Source organism: Mesocricetus auratus, unplaced genomic scaffold (genome assembly GCF_017639785.1).
Source record: "Mesocricetus auratus isolate SY011 unplaced genomic scaffold, BCM_Maur_2.0 Super-Scaffold_15014, whole genome shotgun sequence".
Taxonomy (NCBI): domain Eukaryota; kingdom Metazoa; phylum Chordata; class Mammalia; order Rodentia; family Cricetidae; genus Mesocricetus; species Mesocricetus auratus.
The window spans coordinates 77,050,954-77,067,077 of NW_024429186.1; the positions used below are offsets into that span (position 1 = coordinate 77,050,954).

Sequence of the window (16,124 nt, forward strand, 5' to 3'; positions counted from 1 at the left end):
GTTTTTTTATTTTGCCTAGCCCCTTTTTCCCATTTTTATTTTATTTAAATTGGAAACAAGCTTGTTTGGCATGTCAATCTCAGCTTCCTCTCCCACCCCTCCTCTCCTACCCCCCACCAGCTCCCCCAAACTCCCATTCAGTTCCCCTTCCTCTCCCTAGGGAGTGTGAGGCCCTCCATGGAGGAATCTTCAAAGTTTGTCATATTTGTCTAGGCTTAGACAGCATTCCTCCATATGGAATGGGCTAAATACTGGTCTATTATCCAAGGCCCCAAAGATTTCCAAGGCCTCCTACCTTGCCCTTTTTTAAAACCTGATGTTTGCCGCATGTCTCCTGTATATTTTCCTAATTATACTGGGAAATGGCCTCCATATTCTTAGATTCTTTGGAACTTTTTTAAATCTTAATTTCACTTTACAGTCCAATCACAGTTCTTCCTCCCACCCCTCCTCCTGTCCCCTCATTGCCTCCTCCAGCCCATCTCCCATCCACTCCTCCCAAAGAGTAAGCTTAGGCTCCCATAGTGAGTCAACAAAGCCTGGTTCATTAAGTTGAAGCAGGATCAAGTCTCTGACCCCTGCATTAAGGCTGAGTACAGAACCCTACTATAGATAATGGGCTAACACAAGGTAGCTCATGCACCAAGGATAGATCCTGGTCCTACTGTCAGGGGCCCCTCAGGTACACCAAGCTACACAACTGTCTCCCACATGTAGCAGGCATAGCTCAGTCCCATGGAGTCTCCATAGCTTTTAGTTTAGAGTTCATGAGTTTCTGCTAGCTAGGTTCAACTGTCTCTGCAGATTTCCCCTTCAAGATCTTGACCTCCCTTGCTCACATATTCCCTTCTTCCTCTCTTTGACTGGATTCCAGGAGCTCTACCTGGTACTTGATTCTGGATCTCTGCATCTGGTTCCATCAAGTACTGGATGTAGGGTCTATGATGATAATTGGGCTATTCACTGATCTGATTACAGCTGCAGGCCAGTTCAGGCACCCTCTCCACTATTTCTAGGGGTCTTAGTTGAGGACATCCTTGAGGATTCCTAGGAAATTCCCCAGAACCAGGTTTTATGCTAACCCCATAATGACTTTATCAAGATATCTCTTTCATTGATCTCCCACTCAGTCCCTCCTCCAACTCAAACATCTTGTTCCTTCATGTTCTCATCCTCCAACCCTTCCCTTTTACTGCCCTCTTTGCCCCAGTTTACCCAGGAGATGTCATTTAATTACCCTTCCCAGGGCAATCCATGTGTCCCCCTTAGGGTCCTCCTTGTTGCCATGCTTCTCTGGAACTGTGAGTTGTAGTCTGGTTATCCTTTGCTTTGAATCTAGTATCCACTTATGAGTGATTACATACCATGTTTGTCTTTCTGAATCCTGGTTACCTCACTCAGGATGTTTTTTTCTAGTTCCATCCATTTGCCTACAAATTTCATGATTTCATTGGTTTTCATAGCTGAGTAATACACTATGTAAATATAACACATTTTCTTTATCTAGTCTTCAGTTGAGTGGTATCTAGGTTGTTTCTGGATTCTGATGATTATGAATAATGATGTTGTAAACATTGTTGAGCAAGCATCCTTGTGGTATGATTGAGCATCCCTTGGGTGTATGACTAATGGTTGATTCCCAATTTCATGAGAAACTGTCATACTGATCTCCAAAGTAGCTGTACAAGTTTGCACTCCCACCAGCAGTGGAGGAGTGTTCCCCTTACTTCATACCCCCTCCCTCTCCAACATAAGCTGTCCTCAGTGTGTTTGAACTTAGCCATTCTGATAGGTATAAAATAGTATCTCAGATTCATTTTGATATTCCTTTCCCTGATGGCTATGGATGTTGACCAATTACTAAAGTGTCTTTGGCCATTGGAGTTTCTTCTGTTGAGAATTGTAGTTAGATCTGTACACCATTTTTAAATTGGATTATTTTGTATTTTGGTGTCTAGTCTCTTGAGTTCTGTATATAATTAGGAGATCAGCACTCTGTCAGATGTGGACTTGGTGAAGGTCTTTTCCCATTCTGTAGGCTGCAGTTCTGTTTTATTTTAACATATCCTTTGCCTTAAAGAAGTTTCTAAATTTCAGGAGGTAGCATTTATTCATTGTTTCTCTCAGACCCTTTGCTACTAGTGTTATATGTAAGAAGTTGTCTCCTGTGTCAATGTGTTCAAGGTTACTTTCTGCTTTCTCTTTCTTCTGGTTTAGTGTAACTGGATTGATTTTGGGGTCTCTGATTCACTTGAACTTGAGTTATGTTCATATGTATGCAATAGTCTACATGTTGATATCCAGTTATGTCAGCACCATTTGTTTAAGATTCTTTCTTTTTCCATGTACCATTATAACTTCTTTGTCAGAAATCAATTGTTCAAAGGTGTTTGGATTAACGTTGGTGTCTTTGATTAAATTCCATTGTTTCATGTGTCTGTTTTTATACCAATATCAATCTGTTTTCATTACTACAGCTATATATTAGAGTTTGAAGTCAGGGATAGTGATACCTCCAGAAGTTCCTTTATTGTACAGGATTGTTTTTAGCTATTCTGTTTTCCTTTTTTCCATCTGAAGTTAAGTATTGTTCTTTCAAGTTTTGTGTTACTTCCAAATATCAGTTGGTTCTCACCCATGCACACAGGGAAATTTTATTTTTTACAGACTTTTTATTTAAATTAGAAACAAGGTTGTTTCACATGTCAATCACAATTCCCTCTTCCTCTCCCTCCCCCTCCTCCCATGGCCTCCAACCAACCCCCCATGCTCCCCTACCCCAATCCCCACTCCTTTTCCCAGGGAGGGAGATGCCCTCCATGAGGGGTGTCAATATTCTGTTATTTCATCCATGGCAGGGCCTAGGCCCTCCTGCAAGAGTCCAAGCTGGGAGAGCATCTCTCATTGTGGGATGGGCACCCAAACTCCATTTGTATGCAAGGGATAAATACTGGTCTATTACCTAAGGCCCCATAGGTTGCCTAGGCCTCCTCACTGACACACAAATTCAGGGAGTCTGGATCAGTCCCATGTTGGATTCCCAGCCATCAGTCTGGGGTTCAAGAGCTCCCCTTTGTTCAGGTCTGCTGTTTCTGGGGTTAAACCAGCCCAATCTTGACCCCTATGCTCATCAGTTCTGCCTATCTCTCACTGGATTCCTTGAGTTCAATTCAGTGTTTAGCTGTGGCTGTCTGCCTCTGCTTCCATCCGTCATTGGATGAAGGTTCTGTTTCCCAGACTCTCTGGCAGTGGATTGTAGGGTGGCACTTATCTGATTCATATCTAGAAACCATATATGAGTGAGTACATGCCATGTTTCTCTTTTTGTGACTGGGTTCCCTCACTCACAATGGTTTCTTCTAGTGCCATCCACTTGACTGCAAATTTCAAGATTCCATTGTTTCTGTATCTTTCCACTGAATAGTACTCCATTGTGCAAATGTACCATATTTTCTCTATCCACTCTTCAGTTGAGGTTCATCTAGGTTGCTTCCAGGTTCTGGCTATTATAAATAATGCTGCTATGAATATAGTGGAACAGACATCCTTGTTGCATAAATATACATCTTTTGGGCATATGCCTAAGAGAAAAATTTCTGGGTCTTGGGGTAGTCTGATTCCCAATTTCCTGAAGAATCTCCATACTGATTTCCAAAGTGGCTGTATGAGTTGGCACTCCCCCCAGCAGTGGAGGAGTGTTCCACTTTCTCCACATAAACTGTGTTGGAGTTTTTTATTTTAGTCATTCTAACACGAGTAAGATGGTATCTCAGAGCTGTTTTGATTTGCATTTCCTGGATGGCTAGAGATGTTGAACATTTTCTTAATTGCCTCTCAGACATTTTAGACTCCTCTATTGAGATTTTTCTATTTAGTTCTGTACCCCACTTTTTAATTGGATCCTTTAGTTTTTTGGAGATTTGCTTCTTGAGTTCTTTGTAAATTTTAGAGATCAGCCCTCTGTTAGATGTGGTGTTAGTGAATATCTTTTCACATTCTGTGGGATGCCTTTTTGTCCTGTTCACTGTGTCCTTTGCCTTACATAAGCTTCTCAGTTTTAGGAGTTCAGATTTATTAATTGTTGACCTCAGTGTCTGTGCTACTGGCGTTATTCTCAGGAAGTGGTCTCCTGTACCAATTCATTCAAGGGTACCTCCCACTTTCTCTTCAAGGAGGTTCAGTGTGACTGAATCTATGTCAAGGTCCTTGATTCATTTGAACTTAAGTTCCATGCATGGAGATAGACATGGATCTATCCGCATTCTTCTACATCCCAGCACCACTTGTTGAAGATACTTTCTTTTTTCCATTGTGTATTTTTAGCTTCTTTGTTGAAGATCAGATGTTCATCCGTGTATGGGTTAATATTGGGGTGTTCATTTTGATTCCATTGGTCTACCTGTACATTTTTGTGCCAATACAAAGCTGTTTTCAGGAGTATAGCTCTACAATAGAGCTTGAAATCAGGGATGGTGATGCCTCCACATGTTGCCATGTTGAACAGGGTTGTTTTGGCTATCCTATGTCTTTTGTTTTTCCATACAAAATTGATTATTGTTTTTTCAAGGTCTGTGAAGAATTGTGCTGGGATGTTAATGGGTATTGCATTGAATCTGTAGATTGTTTTCTGCAAGATTTCATTTTTATGTCATTTTTACTATGTTGATCCTACCTATCCAAGAGCATGGGAGATCTTTCCATTTTCTGGTGTCTTTAATTTCTTTCTTTAAAGAGTCAAAGTTCTTGCAATACAGGTCTTTCACTTGTTTGGTTAGCATTACCCCGAGGTATTTGATGTTGTTTGTGACAATTGTAAAAGGATAATGTTTCTCTGATTTCTTTGCCAGCCCTTTTATCACCTGTATATAGTAGGGTTAATGATTTTCTTGAGTTGATCTTGTATCCTGCCCCTTTGCTGAAAGTATTTATCAGCTAGCTGTAGGTATTCCCTGGTAGAGTTTTTGGGGTCACTTATGTAAACTGCATATCATCTGCAAATAGTTAAAGTTTGACATCTTCCTTTCCAATTTGTATTCCCTTGATTTCCTTTTGTTGTCGTATTGCTATAGCTAGAACATCAAGGACAACATTGAAGAGGTATAGAGAGAGTAGACAGCCTTGTCTTGTTTGGGAAAATTTATTTTTTACTTATTTATTTCATTAGAACTTTGCTGACACATATATCTGTGTCAAAGTGTCAGATTCCATGAAAAAGACAGTATATACTGCCATATAGGTGTTGGGAATTGAATCTGAGTTCTCTGAAAGAGCAGTCAGCTCCCGAAATTGATTTTGTCTCATCCCATTTATCATTTGCATATAGGAGGGCTGGAGATTTCTTTGAATTAATCTTGTATCTCGTTACATTACTGCTGGCCTTTATCAGCTATAAGAGTTCCTGGGTAGAATTTTTGGGTTCACTTATGTTTCATATCACCTGGAAATAGTGAAAGTTTGACTTCTTCCTTTCCAATTATTTTATTCCCTTCATCTCCTTTAGTTGTCTTATTGGTCTAGCTAGAACCTCAAGTTCTATATTGAAAAGATGTGGACATAGTGGTCACTTTTGCCTTTTTCCTGATTTTAGTGGAATCACTTTGAATATCTCTCCATTTTATTTGACATTGGCTGTTGGCTTACTATAAATTGCTTTTTTATTTTGATTAAGTATGTTCCTTGTATCCCTTATTTTTCCAAGATCTTTATCATGAAGGGGTGGTGGATTTTTTGAAGGATTTTATTTCTCTTTATTTCTCTCTCTTTTTTATTTATCTTTCTTTTTCTTGCTAAGTATCAGACCTAGAGCAAACACTCATGCTTGGCAAGTTCTTCGTGACTGACTGAATTGCCCAGGCAAAGCTGATGACTTGTTGTACATTCAAGAATAGCTTTAGATAGACTCTTTAAAAATATATATAGGTACACTGTCAGGGAAGAAAAATGCAGTCTACTACACAGGAGGTACCCTGTAGAGAGTACTTGTGAAGTATGTTACTCTGGTGACAATATTAAGTAGTGTGCAAAGTTGTAAATCTTTCCAGAAGAGAATCCTATTATCACACACTACTTCCCATGTAATACTCCAACAAAGGCTTCTAGTCAATAGGACAAAGACCCTTCTAAAAAGAAAGGTAGTAAAGGAAGGTAGGGAGGGAGGGAAGAAAGAAACTCTAAATGAAAACTCTCCACTCCTTATTTCTTTAGTAGTGCTTTGCCTCATAATCTTAAACATATCCTATGCCACACATTGATTGCATCCTTCATTTTGCCTTCCAATTTTAAATTCTGACACTTTTGCCTGAGACTTTGGAAAGCTGCGGTCAATGTGTACCACCATGTTTGACTTCAAATTAAATTCCTGAACATTTATATCATTTGGTTTTATAATGAAGAATAGGGTTCTATCAATTTTTTTCCTGATAGTGAGCTTGTGTTACAGAATTATCAGCCAGCCGATATGAACAATGTTTAGAATATTATTGATCACTTATGCCCATTTTATGTTTGGCAAGGTTGTATCACTCCAAAAGTTCTCAATATATTTATGGTGGGAGTAAAACTTATTTTTTAGTTTGAAGACAAATATTCAGGCATGCTTTAAATATTTATTCATTAATTTTCAGTTCATTCTCACTCTAAATTGTTCATTTGTAATATTTTTTTGGTTTTTTTTTTGATACAGGGTTCCTCTGTATTGTTTTGGAGGCTGTCCTAAAACTCACTCTGTAGACCAGGCTGGCCTCGAACTCACAGAGATCTGCCTGCCTCTGTTTCCCGAGTTCTAGGATTAAAGGCATGCACCACCTACGCCTGGCTCTCTTTTAATATTTTACAAAATTATTTTCACAGTATGTCTAATTAATTTTCAATAACTCATGTTTTATCTTAGACAGTTATTTTTGATAATTATTGTCTCTGCTTTACATATTACTTTCAGTTGCTCATTTAGCTAAGTTTTGGTGATTCTCATTTTGTAAGTAAATTTTTCAATTTAAATTTTTAAATATTTTCCTTCAATAAAAATAAATTCTATTTATGATGTTAAATTTTTGCTTAAAATTTTCAGTCAGAATTTATCAAGATCAATAATAAAAGTTTTTTACCCTTACATTATTTATTCCATTTAGATCTATAAAGTGTTGAGTCACTCACTGATATGCTCAGTACCATCTTACTACTTGTCTTAAAACAATTATACATGTCTCCAGAAGCATATGGAATTCTACTCCATTGAAAGTGACTGGAAACTCACTGGAAAGCTCTATAACAAAATGCAATCTGTCTATTTAGGAAAAACAGCATGGCAGACAAGAACACTACTACTCTGTTCTGCCTACTTTGGCAAGATACAGAACAAACAGTATCTTCTAGGCATGAAGTTCCTTCATGTGAAATCGAAAACAAAAAGCAGCAGTAGCCTAAGAATTATCTGAAGCACTAATGAGTAATTATCTGAGGGGTAAATGAAGAGGGAGTGTGGGTAACACAGATAACCTGACTTCATGAAAATGATGAGGAACCAGCACCCAGCCATCCATCTAGCTACAAACTTAACAGTTGACCTCGAATATGAGACACTTGCAATGGAATATGACAAACTATTACTTATCCCTAGATGCCTGAGGTCTGTATACATCCTCCAGGCCACACACACACACACACACACACACACACACACACACACACAAACTCACACCACACGCTCACACATACACATGGATCCAATAACAAAGAGAAGAATAAAGCTCTAAACAAAACCTTTGCTCCACTATGTTGGTAACTGATATCTAGGGAAACAAAACCAAAAATACATCTAAAATAAGCCTCCATACTACAGGGGAGAAAATATTCGCAGGCAAGTCACTAAATAATTCTAAAAAGGGACATAGCAACTTGACCCTGTGGAAGGAAGACAATCCATATTTGTTAAGATATGGTATACACATGTTACAGATTTGGACAAAAGTATAGAGAATAAGAGAGTACGTTACCTATTTAAGAAAAAGAAAACATGGAAGTCAACAAACCAATCCCCAGGTAAGATGCACATGTGGGAATATATGAGCACTGGGCAGTGACACTTTCTTGTTCTGGGAACCAACCTTTATAAAATGGCAAAGGTGAATTTTGACATGTGTTTGTAGGTCTGTGTTTCATGCTTATGGATGTAGTTTTCACCAGTGCATGCTAAACTTACATTCTCCTTTTGATTTATAGTGTCTCTTACCTCCAGGCCTTTTCCATCATGAGAGCCTACACTTTGAAACTGTGAGCTAGAGTTAACCTGTTCTAACAGTGCACTTTTAGGGGCACTTTGTCACAGGAAGACAAGTAGCTAATACAGAAAACAGGTACCTAGGTGGAGATACTACTGTGACAAATGTGGTCATGTAATTCTCAGGCCTATGGAACTGGTGTGTGGGAGGACTGTGAGGCATTTCATCTGTTTGCTCCAAAAGCCCTGAAGTGCTGCACGCAGTAATCAAAAGGCCATATGGTTAGGCACCGGAAAGATAAAGGTGCCGAAAGAAATGCAGACAGGGTTAGCACTGCATATGAGGCTATTTAGTATGACTAGGACTCTATTAGGACTCTATAAAACCTGAACATGACTGGGGTTATTTGTGCTATATTCTAGCAAGGAACCTGGTTGCATTTGGCCAATGTTCAGTGAAGTTGAGTGAAATGAAGACAGGATTAATTGAACAATTTTGTTAGAGAAGGGAATTTCAAGAAACATTGAATTCACAATGCGACATAATACTACTCAGACCTCTTATTCATATCTACAGCAGAACAGAAAGGGGAGAAGAGCAAAAAGATAAAAAAGTTTTGAAGTTTCTTGAGGAAAGTTGTGTGGAAAACTTTATTATAGCAAAGAAGGGCACAGAAAAAAAGCCTCTGAAAGACATACATAATACTACAGCTGTAATCTAAGGAAGGGATTGGTGTCTGCTCCACTCAAACTGTTAGCAAACTTTGTCAGCAATTTCCATATAAAACTTGTGTGACATGCATGAAGGATACTGAATGGAGGGTGTGACTGTCTTACTCCACTGCCTCGGGGATATTAACAAGGTTGGACATGGAAGGAAGCCAAAAGAAGCTGTTCTCTGAAATTGTGAAGAAACTTAAGTTGCAGTAGAGACCCCAGGATATTAAAGGTGCAATGAACCAGGGCACTTCTATGAGGAAAGCTGTGGTTACAGAATGGAGTCAGGTGAAGAGATATGCTATGAAATCTTCTGGAAGCAGACGTAGAGTGGAGTACTACCCAGCACTTTGGGACCTGAATGCAGGATTTGATGTTTGAACAACTGGTTGTCATTCTTGCTCTGACTTTACCTTTTCTTGAATTATCACACTGTCAACTTTTGAAATTGGAATATTTACCCTATGCCATTGTCTTTGAGAACTGTGTTGATGGGGATGTCATTATCTATAAATGTTTCTTTTAATGGTTGATGAATAAAACACTCTTTGGCCAATACATGCAGGAAAATAGGTGGGACTAGAAAATTCTGGGAAAGGTAGACAGAGAGGTTCCGCAGGGAGATGCCATATAGCAGAAGAAGGAGAAACAGGTTCAGACCCTTCTCAGGTAAGTTAAGACCGTATGGAAATACTTAGATTAATACAATGTGTTAATAATTGAGAAAGAACTAGCCAATAAGAAGCCTAAGGCATCAGTCAACACTTTTATAACTAATCCAAGTCATTGTGTGCTTATTTGGGGCAAGGTAGCTGGAGTACCAGGATGGAAAGAAAACTCCAGCAACAAAATAGTGCTGACATGCAGGGTAAGATTTTCATGTAAAGCATGACAAAAACTTCGATAGGTATTATAAAAACAAAAGAACAAAGACAAGCACAGCTTCTTGGTGGCAGCATTTTCTTATGTGGGCTCTGTTTGCTAGAGAAAAGCAGAGGCTAGCGAGGCTTTAAGAGAGGCTTCCTGCCTCAGCATAGGTGGTAAAAACCACATGGCTCTTTTCAAAGGCCATGCTACCAAACAAATGGTGTTTATGAGCAGCTGAAGCTTGATGGCAGCACAGGCAGAGTTGGTGAGCACATTTCCCAGTGCTGGCAGTAAACATACCACACCATGTTGGAGAGTCAGCAGCTAAAACAGCCACAGCTTTAATCTTAGTCATGCTGTTTAGCAGATAAAAGACTGTGGTCAGAAAAAAGATACAGATATACAGTAAAGACAGATTCAGATGAAGACAAACCTTTAAAGGGTTTACAATGTGTTTAAAAATATATGCAGGCTTGGAGAGAAAAGAAAAAGAATAAAATGGTTAAGTAAGAAATAGAGTAGCTGTGTGTGGTGGCACAAGTCTTTTATCTCAGCAGTAGGGAGTGAGAGGCCAGTAGATTTCTATAATTTCAAGGCCAGCCTGATCTACAGAGTGAATTCCAGGATGGGCAAAAGTACCCAGAGAAACCCTGTCTTAGAAAACAACAACAACAAAATCCCAGAAATATAAAAATAAAAGAAATAGGGTAATAAATAAAAGCCACATAAGTTGGGAAATACACAGAGAGTCTGGATACTGTATGCTATTGTGTTGTCTTTGAATTGTTTGCATACTGAAGAAAGAGCAACACCTGCTAACAGACATTTGATTATAAATGCTGCTGGATTAATCCAATCTGTATATTTTGAAAATGGCTTGACTTCACAATTTAAGTCTAACATGTTACTTTGGAAAATAGATTTTGTTTGTGTTTCTACAGAAAAAGAAAAGATGTAGAGTCTTTCCAGTCTAATATGGTTTAACCAAGCAAGACCACTTGAAGCAGTGTCCCAGGAGATCCAACAGCCAAAACAACTGAAATGATACATCCTTGCAGACTACTACAGCCAGGATTTGGACAGGTTTCTGGGGTTTCTCAGGACCCCCATGGTACTGACAGTGTCACCAAACAGCAGGAAGTAGATTGGAGAGAATGATGTCCAAATTCCCCGATACTGTTTATGAATTGCTTTTCACCTAAATGGGGTTGGCTATAAATGGTTAATGATCACAGCCAACCTTTTTCTAAAGGATAAAAGGGAATATGATATAGAAATGAATACTTTGCATTGGTATGGGTTTTCATTTATTGATACAAATTTAGATATACAGAGATATTTGAGATAGAAAGTTAGTCTACAAACCTATCAAAGACCTACAGAACATGTCATTTAAAATGGTTCAGGATTTTCTTGGCAAAGAGTCACATTGCTCCTAGCAATATTAATTATTTCAGAAAGAAGGATGATCAAAGAAAATCAATATGAAGTTACTTTCAATATAGCAAGACCAGTCATTTGGATAAGAAACTGCTCTTGCCTGGACTGTTTGACTATGTGCTGAATAAACTGAACATGCAGGACCCACAGGAAAGTGACTGCTGAACTTGACAAAACAAAATGGGACAGTCCTGCAAGGTTTCTGCTTCATGGAAGAGTCTGCCAGTCATTCTACAGGACTTAGAGAGAAATGACTAACAAACTGGCAATGCAGGCAGGCAGTTTAAAATTTCAAGCTTCACTGAGAAGTCTGCCAGACACAGTGTGGCCTATGGGCTGAAAATTGAGGCTCCAATGTATAGAGGAACTTTGGATGACTGTCCAAGCAGCCATCCAAACATGTTAGACTTAATATATAATATATAAACTCTATCAATACTAGAGTTTATATATTATCCTTCTGAGGTCTTTGATGGAGTTGAAGATAGATAGTTATGGTTTAGGTGTTCTTTAGTTATGATAAAAGATAAGTTAAATATGTGACTTTAGACTCACAATGATAGGAAAGATAATATAATATTTTCTTTAAGTTTTGGCAAATGTTAATTGAGTAAATATTGTTAACTATAGTTCTTACTTGATAACTGTTTATTATATATAATTTTTCTGTGTTAAACTTAAAACCTTTCTTTCTATTTAGACAGAAATGAGATGATGAGGAATGTCCTTCGGCATATATGTTTCTTTTATGAACAAAAACCTGTTTGGCCAATATAGGCATCACTGTTTCATGTGTTGGGTCCCTAACTGAATGAATAAGCAAAAATGAGCAGAGCATAAGCATTTATCACTTTCTGCTTCCAAACTGGCTGGCATATGGCGAGGTGCCTCAGTTCCTTCTGCAATAACTTGCTATATTGGACTTACCCTCAAACTATGGAACAAAATAATCCCTTTCTCCCTTAAATAGCTTTTCCTGAGACCGTATAGTCAAAAAAAAGATACACATAACTATAATAAACATTTTACAGTCATATACTCTTCACACTAGACTTCCTGATAAGACTAGGTGTCTGTTGGCTGGTGATTGACGAAAGAGATGTAGTGTGATGTACAAGAATGTTTTATTCAGCCATAAGGAAGAATATGAAATCATATGATTGCAAGGAAAATAAATACAGCCATGGATCATTATACTGAGTAAATAACTCAGATTCAAGAAGAAAAGTATTGCCAATCTTGTGTGTGTCAAGGATGTTTCCTAGAATTTTCATAGATACAGAAAATTTCATGTATAAATGAAATCTGAAGTGGAAGTGATTATGAGAAAGAAGGAATTCAACAAAAAGGAGATCAGGGTATGGGAGGATTATGGTCAAAATACATAATATAAATAAATATAGATATTTTATGAAATATAATGCTACACAGTGCACAATGATATGTACCAATAGTTTTTAACAAATTAAAATGGTCAAATTTAATAATATTAAGCCTAGAAACATTCAAAACACACACCAGTTGGTTTTCAAGCCAATGATATACCATATATGCTTATAATGGACTATCTATAGTAGAAAGGAGAGGCACATTAATACAACTTGTACTAGTATTATACCTCAAAATCAGGCTAAATGATGAATTCGGGTCTAGAGGATTCTGTAGCGTGAGATGTCCCTTTTGAGATGTTGGTGAACATAAGCATTAGTGTCAGCAGAGCATCTGTTACAACTTTGTGCTGGAGGAAGAAGCCATAGAAGACCACTGGGGATCTGATTTAGCTGAAAGAATACTATATTCTTGGGAAATAATATTTACAAATCACTGACTATATATGAGTTATAAAAGCAAAGTCCTCTAAAATTTGTATTGTTTGCCTGAATATGCACAGTAGGCCTTTTAAATAGAATAAAATTATTACATTTTTCTCTCAAATAAAAACAATCATAGCATTTAAAATATGGCATTTATTTATATGGCAATCTCTCAGGTTTTATATATGTAATTATTTTATGAGTAATAGAAACAATGTAGTAAATGTAGATGAATAGATAGTCTGATCAAAATTTAATAAAGACATTTTTAATAGAAGCTTGGTCATTAATTCCAGATAATAAATCAATGCTTTTTTATAAACTATTAGTATGCATTTGCAGGAGAAATGTTTACATGGATGGGAAATAAATGAATAAAATGTAATGCTATTAATAAATTATTTTAATATTCATAACTATTGGCTACATATATTTATAATCCATGAATGTTTAAGAATTATATTTCAAATAAATTTTGAAAACACTGCTTTTCTTTTTCTCACAGGTTTTTAAGAGAAATGAAATCATTCCTTACATTTATTAGCCATTGGAGGATAATGGCAGCTATTTCATATATTTCTGGTTGGTTATAACAATATTGGTATCATTGATGTTAAGATAAAATGTGATGTATTTCATGCATGCTAAATGCCGTCTTAGAGTCAACACTGTAAAAATATGTTCTCAACCAGCCTAAGATTAATTTGGTAACAAAAACAGCAAAAAAGAGTGATATATATATATATATATATATACATATATATATATATATATCTTCTTTCCTTTGTTTAAATCGTGAAAATATATCGATTGCTGACAGTCTGATTTTAAATGCATTTGTAAGCTGTATTATTGTTTAAAAGGAGAGGTATTTCTGGGGCTAGCGAGATGGCTACTCTACTGTTAAAAGCACTGGATGCTCTTCTAGAGGACTTGGGCTAAATTCCCAGCAACTCAAGGTGGCTCACAATCTTGTGTAACTTCAGTTCACACCTGCCCTGTTTTGCCCCCCCCGTGGGTACCAGGCATACATAGGGGACACAGATATACCATGTGCTGCTAGTTATACCCTGGCACATAGACTGTGGGTAAGTAAATTTTGGAAAAAGACGAAAACAAGGTATTTCCTAACAAAAGTTAACAAATTTTTGTGATCAGCAAATTTTCATAGATTAAGACATTTTATTCAGTATTTAAGACAGGTTAAAATAAAAAGTAAGATTTAGTGGAAAATCTTACCACTCCAATGGAAAAGTAATTATTGATGATGCTGTAAGGCACAGGGTCTCCTTTCTCATCTTTGTCATTGGGTATGACTTCGAACTTCCACCTGTCCAGCATGATTTCTGTGCTGCTTTCAATGTCTCTTAGGATTTTCATCAGATTTTCACCTTCATAGCCTAATAAAAAATGTTTCATAGTGAGATAAAGCATAAACCAACTAAAGGGGGTTGTTCTCATATGTGTCTGTTTAATTACATGAATTATTCTGAAGATAACTAATATATTTTAATGTTAAATTAAAAATCGACTGTCATCTTATACTTGCACCAAGATTTTATGCTTAGTTTTTATTTGCAACAAATATTTCATTCTTATGGCATAAATCCTCTGTCTACCCAACTGCTAAACAACACCTTTACCACGTATCCTGTCAAACTTGTATGTCAGTTGGTTAGAATGCAATTAATTTTCAATTCTATACTTTCTTTCTAATCATCCTTTTACAGAAAACTACCAATCTCCCCCTTATTGTTGAAATTGCAACCTGAGTTTCCATGTTAGATTTCCAATCCATCCATTATCTTCATGTTTCCTTCTAGTGACAATGAGAAACTTAAAAGAAAATAAGCTGTTGATTTTCAGAATATTTCATAATTTCTCTAATTATAGTGCAGACATGTTTTTGAGATAGCTTGTTTTTATTTTCTCAACATTTCTTTTGGCAGCCACCTATAACATATAGCATCAGTTGCACATCTACCATACCCCTCAGTAACTGTGCATAAAGCTGCCCTTCTCTTGGAATAATTATACTGCATAATGTGTTTGTTATTTTCACTACAGCTCTGTGGACAGAGTTTCTTTTCCACCTGGTCCTGCATCCAATTAGCCCCAAATAAACACACTAAACGTATATTAATTCACAAACTGTTTGGCCAATGACTTAGGCTTCTTACTGGCTAGCTCTCTCTTAATTAGATGATGAGGGATGTGTTTCTGTATACATATTTCTCTTGTTGGTTGATGTATAAAACACTGATTGTCCAGTAACCAGGAGGGAAGCATAGATGGGACTACCAGGCTAGGAGAAGGCTGGGGAGAGGAAGACAGAAAGGATCTGCCAGTAGATGCCATGTAGCAGAGGAAGGAGTAACAGGTCTTATCCAGTAAGATAAGACCACTTGGAAATGCTTGGATTACTAGAAATGGACTAATAATTAAGAGAGAGCTAGAGGTTGAGAAATCTGAGCCATCAGCCAAATTTTCTATTAAAAGAAGCCTCTGTGTATTTATTTGGTACTTAGGACTCCCACCAGAGAGAACAGGAACTGTGTGTAAACAGCCCTCCTTTGCCAGATTGCCAAATCCATGTTTTAGTGGATTATCTATGGTCTATGTGCACTCCTGTGTTGATCTGATATCATAGTGTCCTAAATTCATCTGTGAGTGTATACTATCCAGTGAGGACTGAAGACTAGACTGGGGTATGTTATTGTGCATGTTTCTCAACCTCCTTCCATATCAGCTCACTCATCTCCCCAGTCTCAGATTTGCTGAGTATTAAAAGAGACATCACTTAAAAAGTCCTTACTACCAGAGTCCAGACCAAATGGAACAGAACATTCTCTACAAGATACTACTGGTGAGGATGGTGAAGTTTGAAAACAATTATAATGTTTTTGAGCCAGCAAAAAGGAAGACATCCAGATGTGGGCGGTGCTACGCCATAGCACAGAAACTGAGGTAACCCAGGTCGAGGTACCCAGGCTTCAGGTGTTTCTCATGCCGAAGCTGCTGATCAGGGTGGGGCAAGAACACACTCAGAAACAGAAACACGGGTCATTAAA

At 37.5% G+C, this 16,124-nt stretch overlaps 1 protein-coding gene across 10 annotated transcripts in view; it reads right to left on the reverse strand.

The window, feature by feature from the left end:
• Dgkb (diacylglycerol kinase beta) overlaps window positions 1–16,124 on the reverse strand; it is a 744,334-nt gene that overhangs the window by 390,294 nt on the left and 337,916 nt on the right. For all 10 annotated transcript variants that reach the window (XM_040743220.1, XM_040743223.1, XM_040743219.1 and 7 more), the window contains one exon: window positions 14,293–14,453. In XM_040743220.1, coding sequence (XP_040599154.1) covers window positions 14,293–14,453 — 161 coding nt within the window. The remainder of the gene's footprint in view (window positions 1–14,292; window positions 14,454–16,124) is intronic.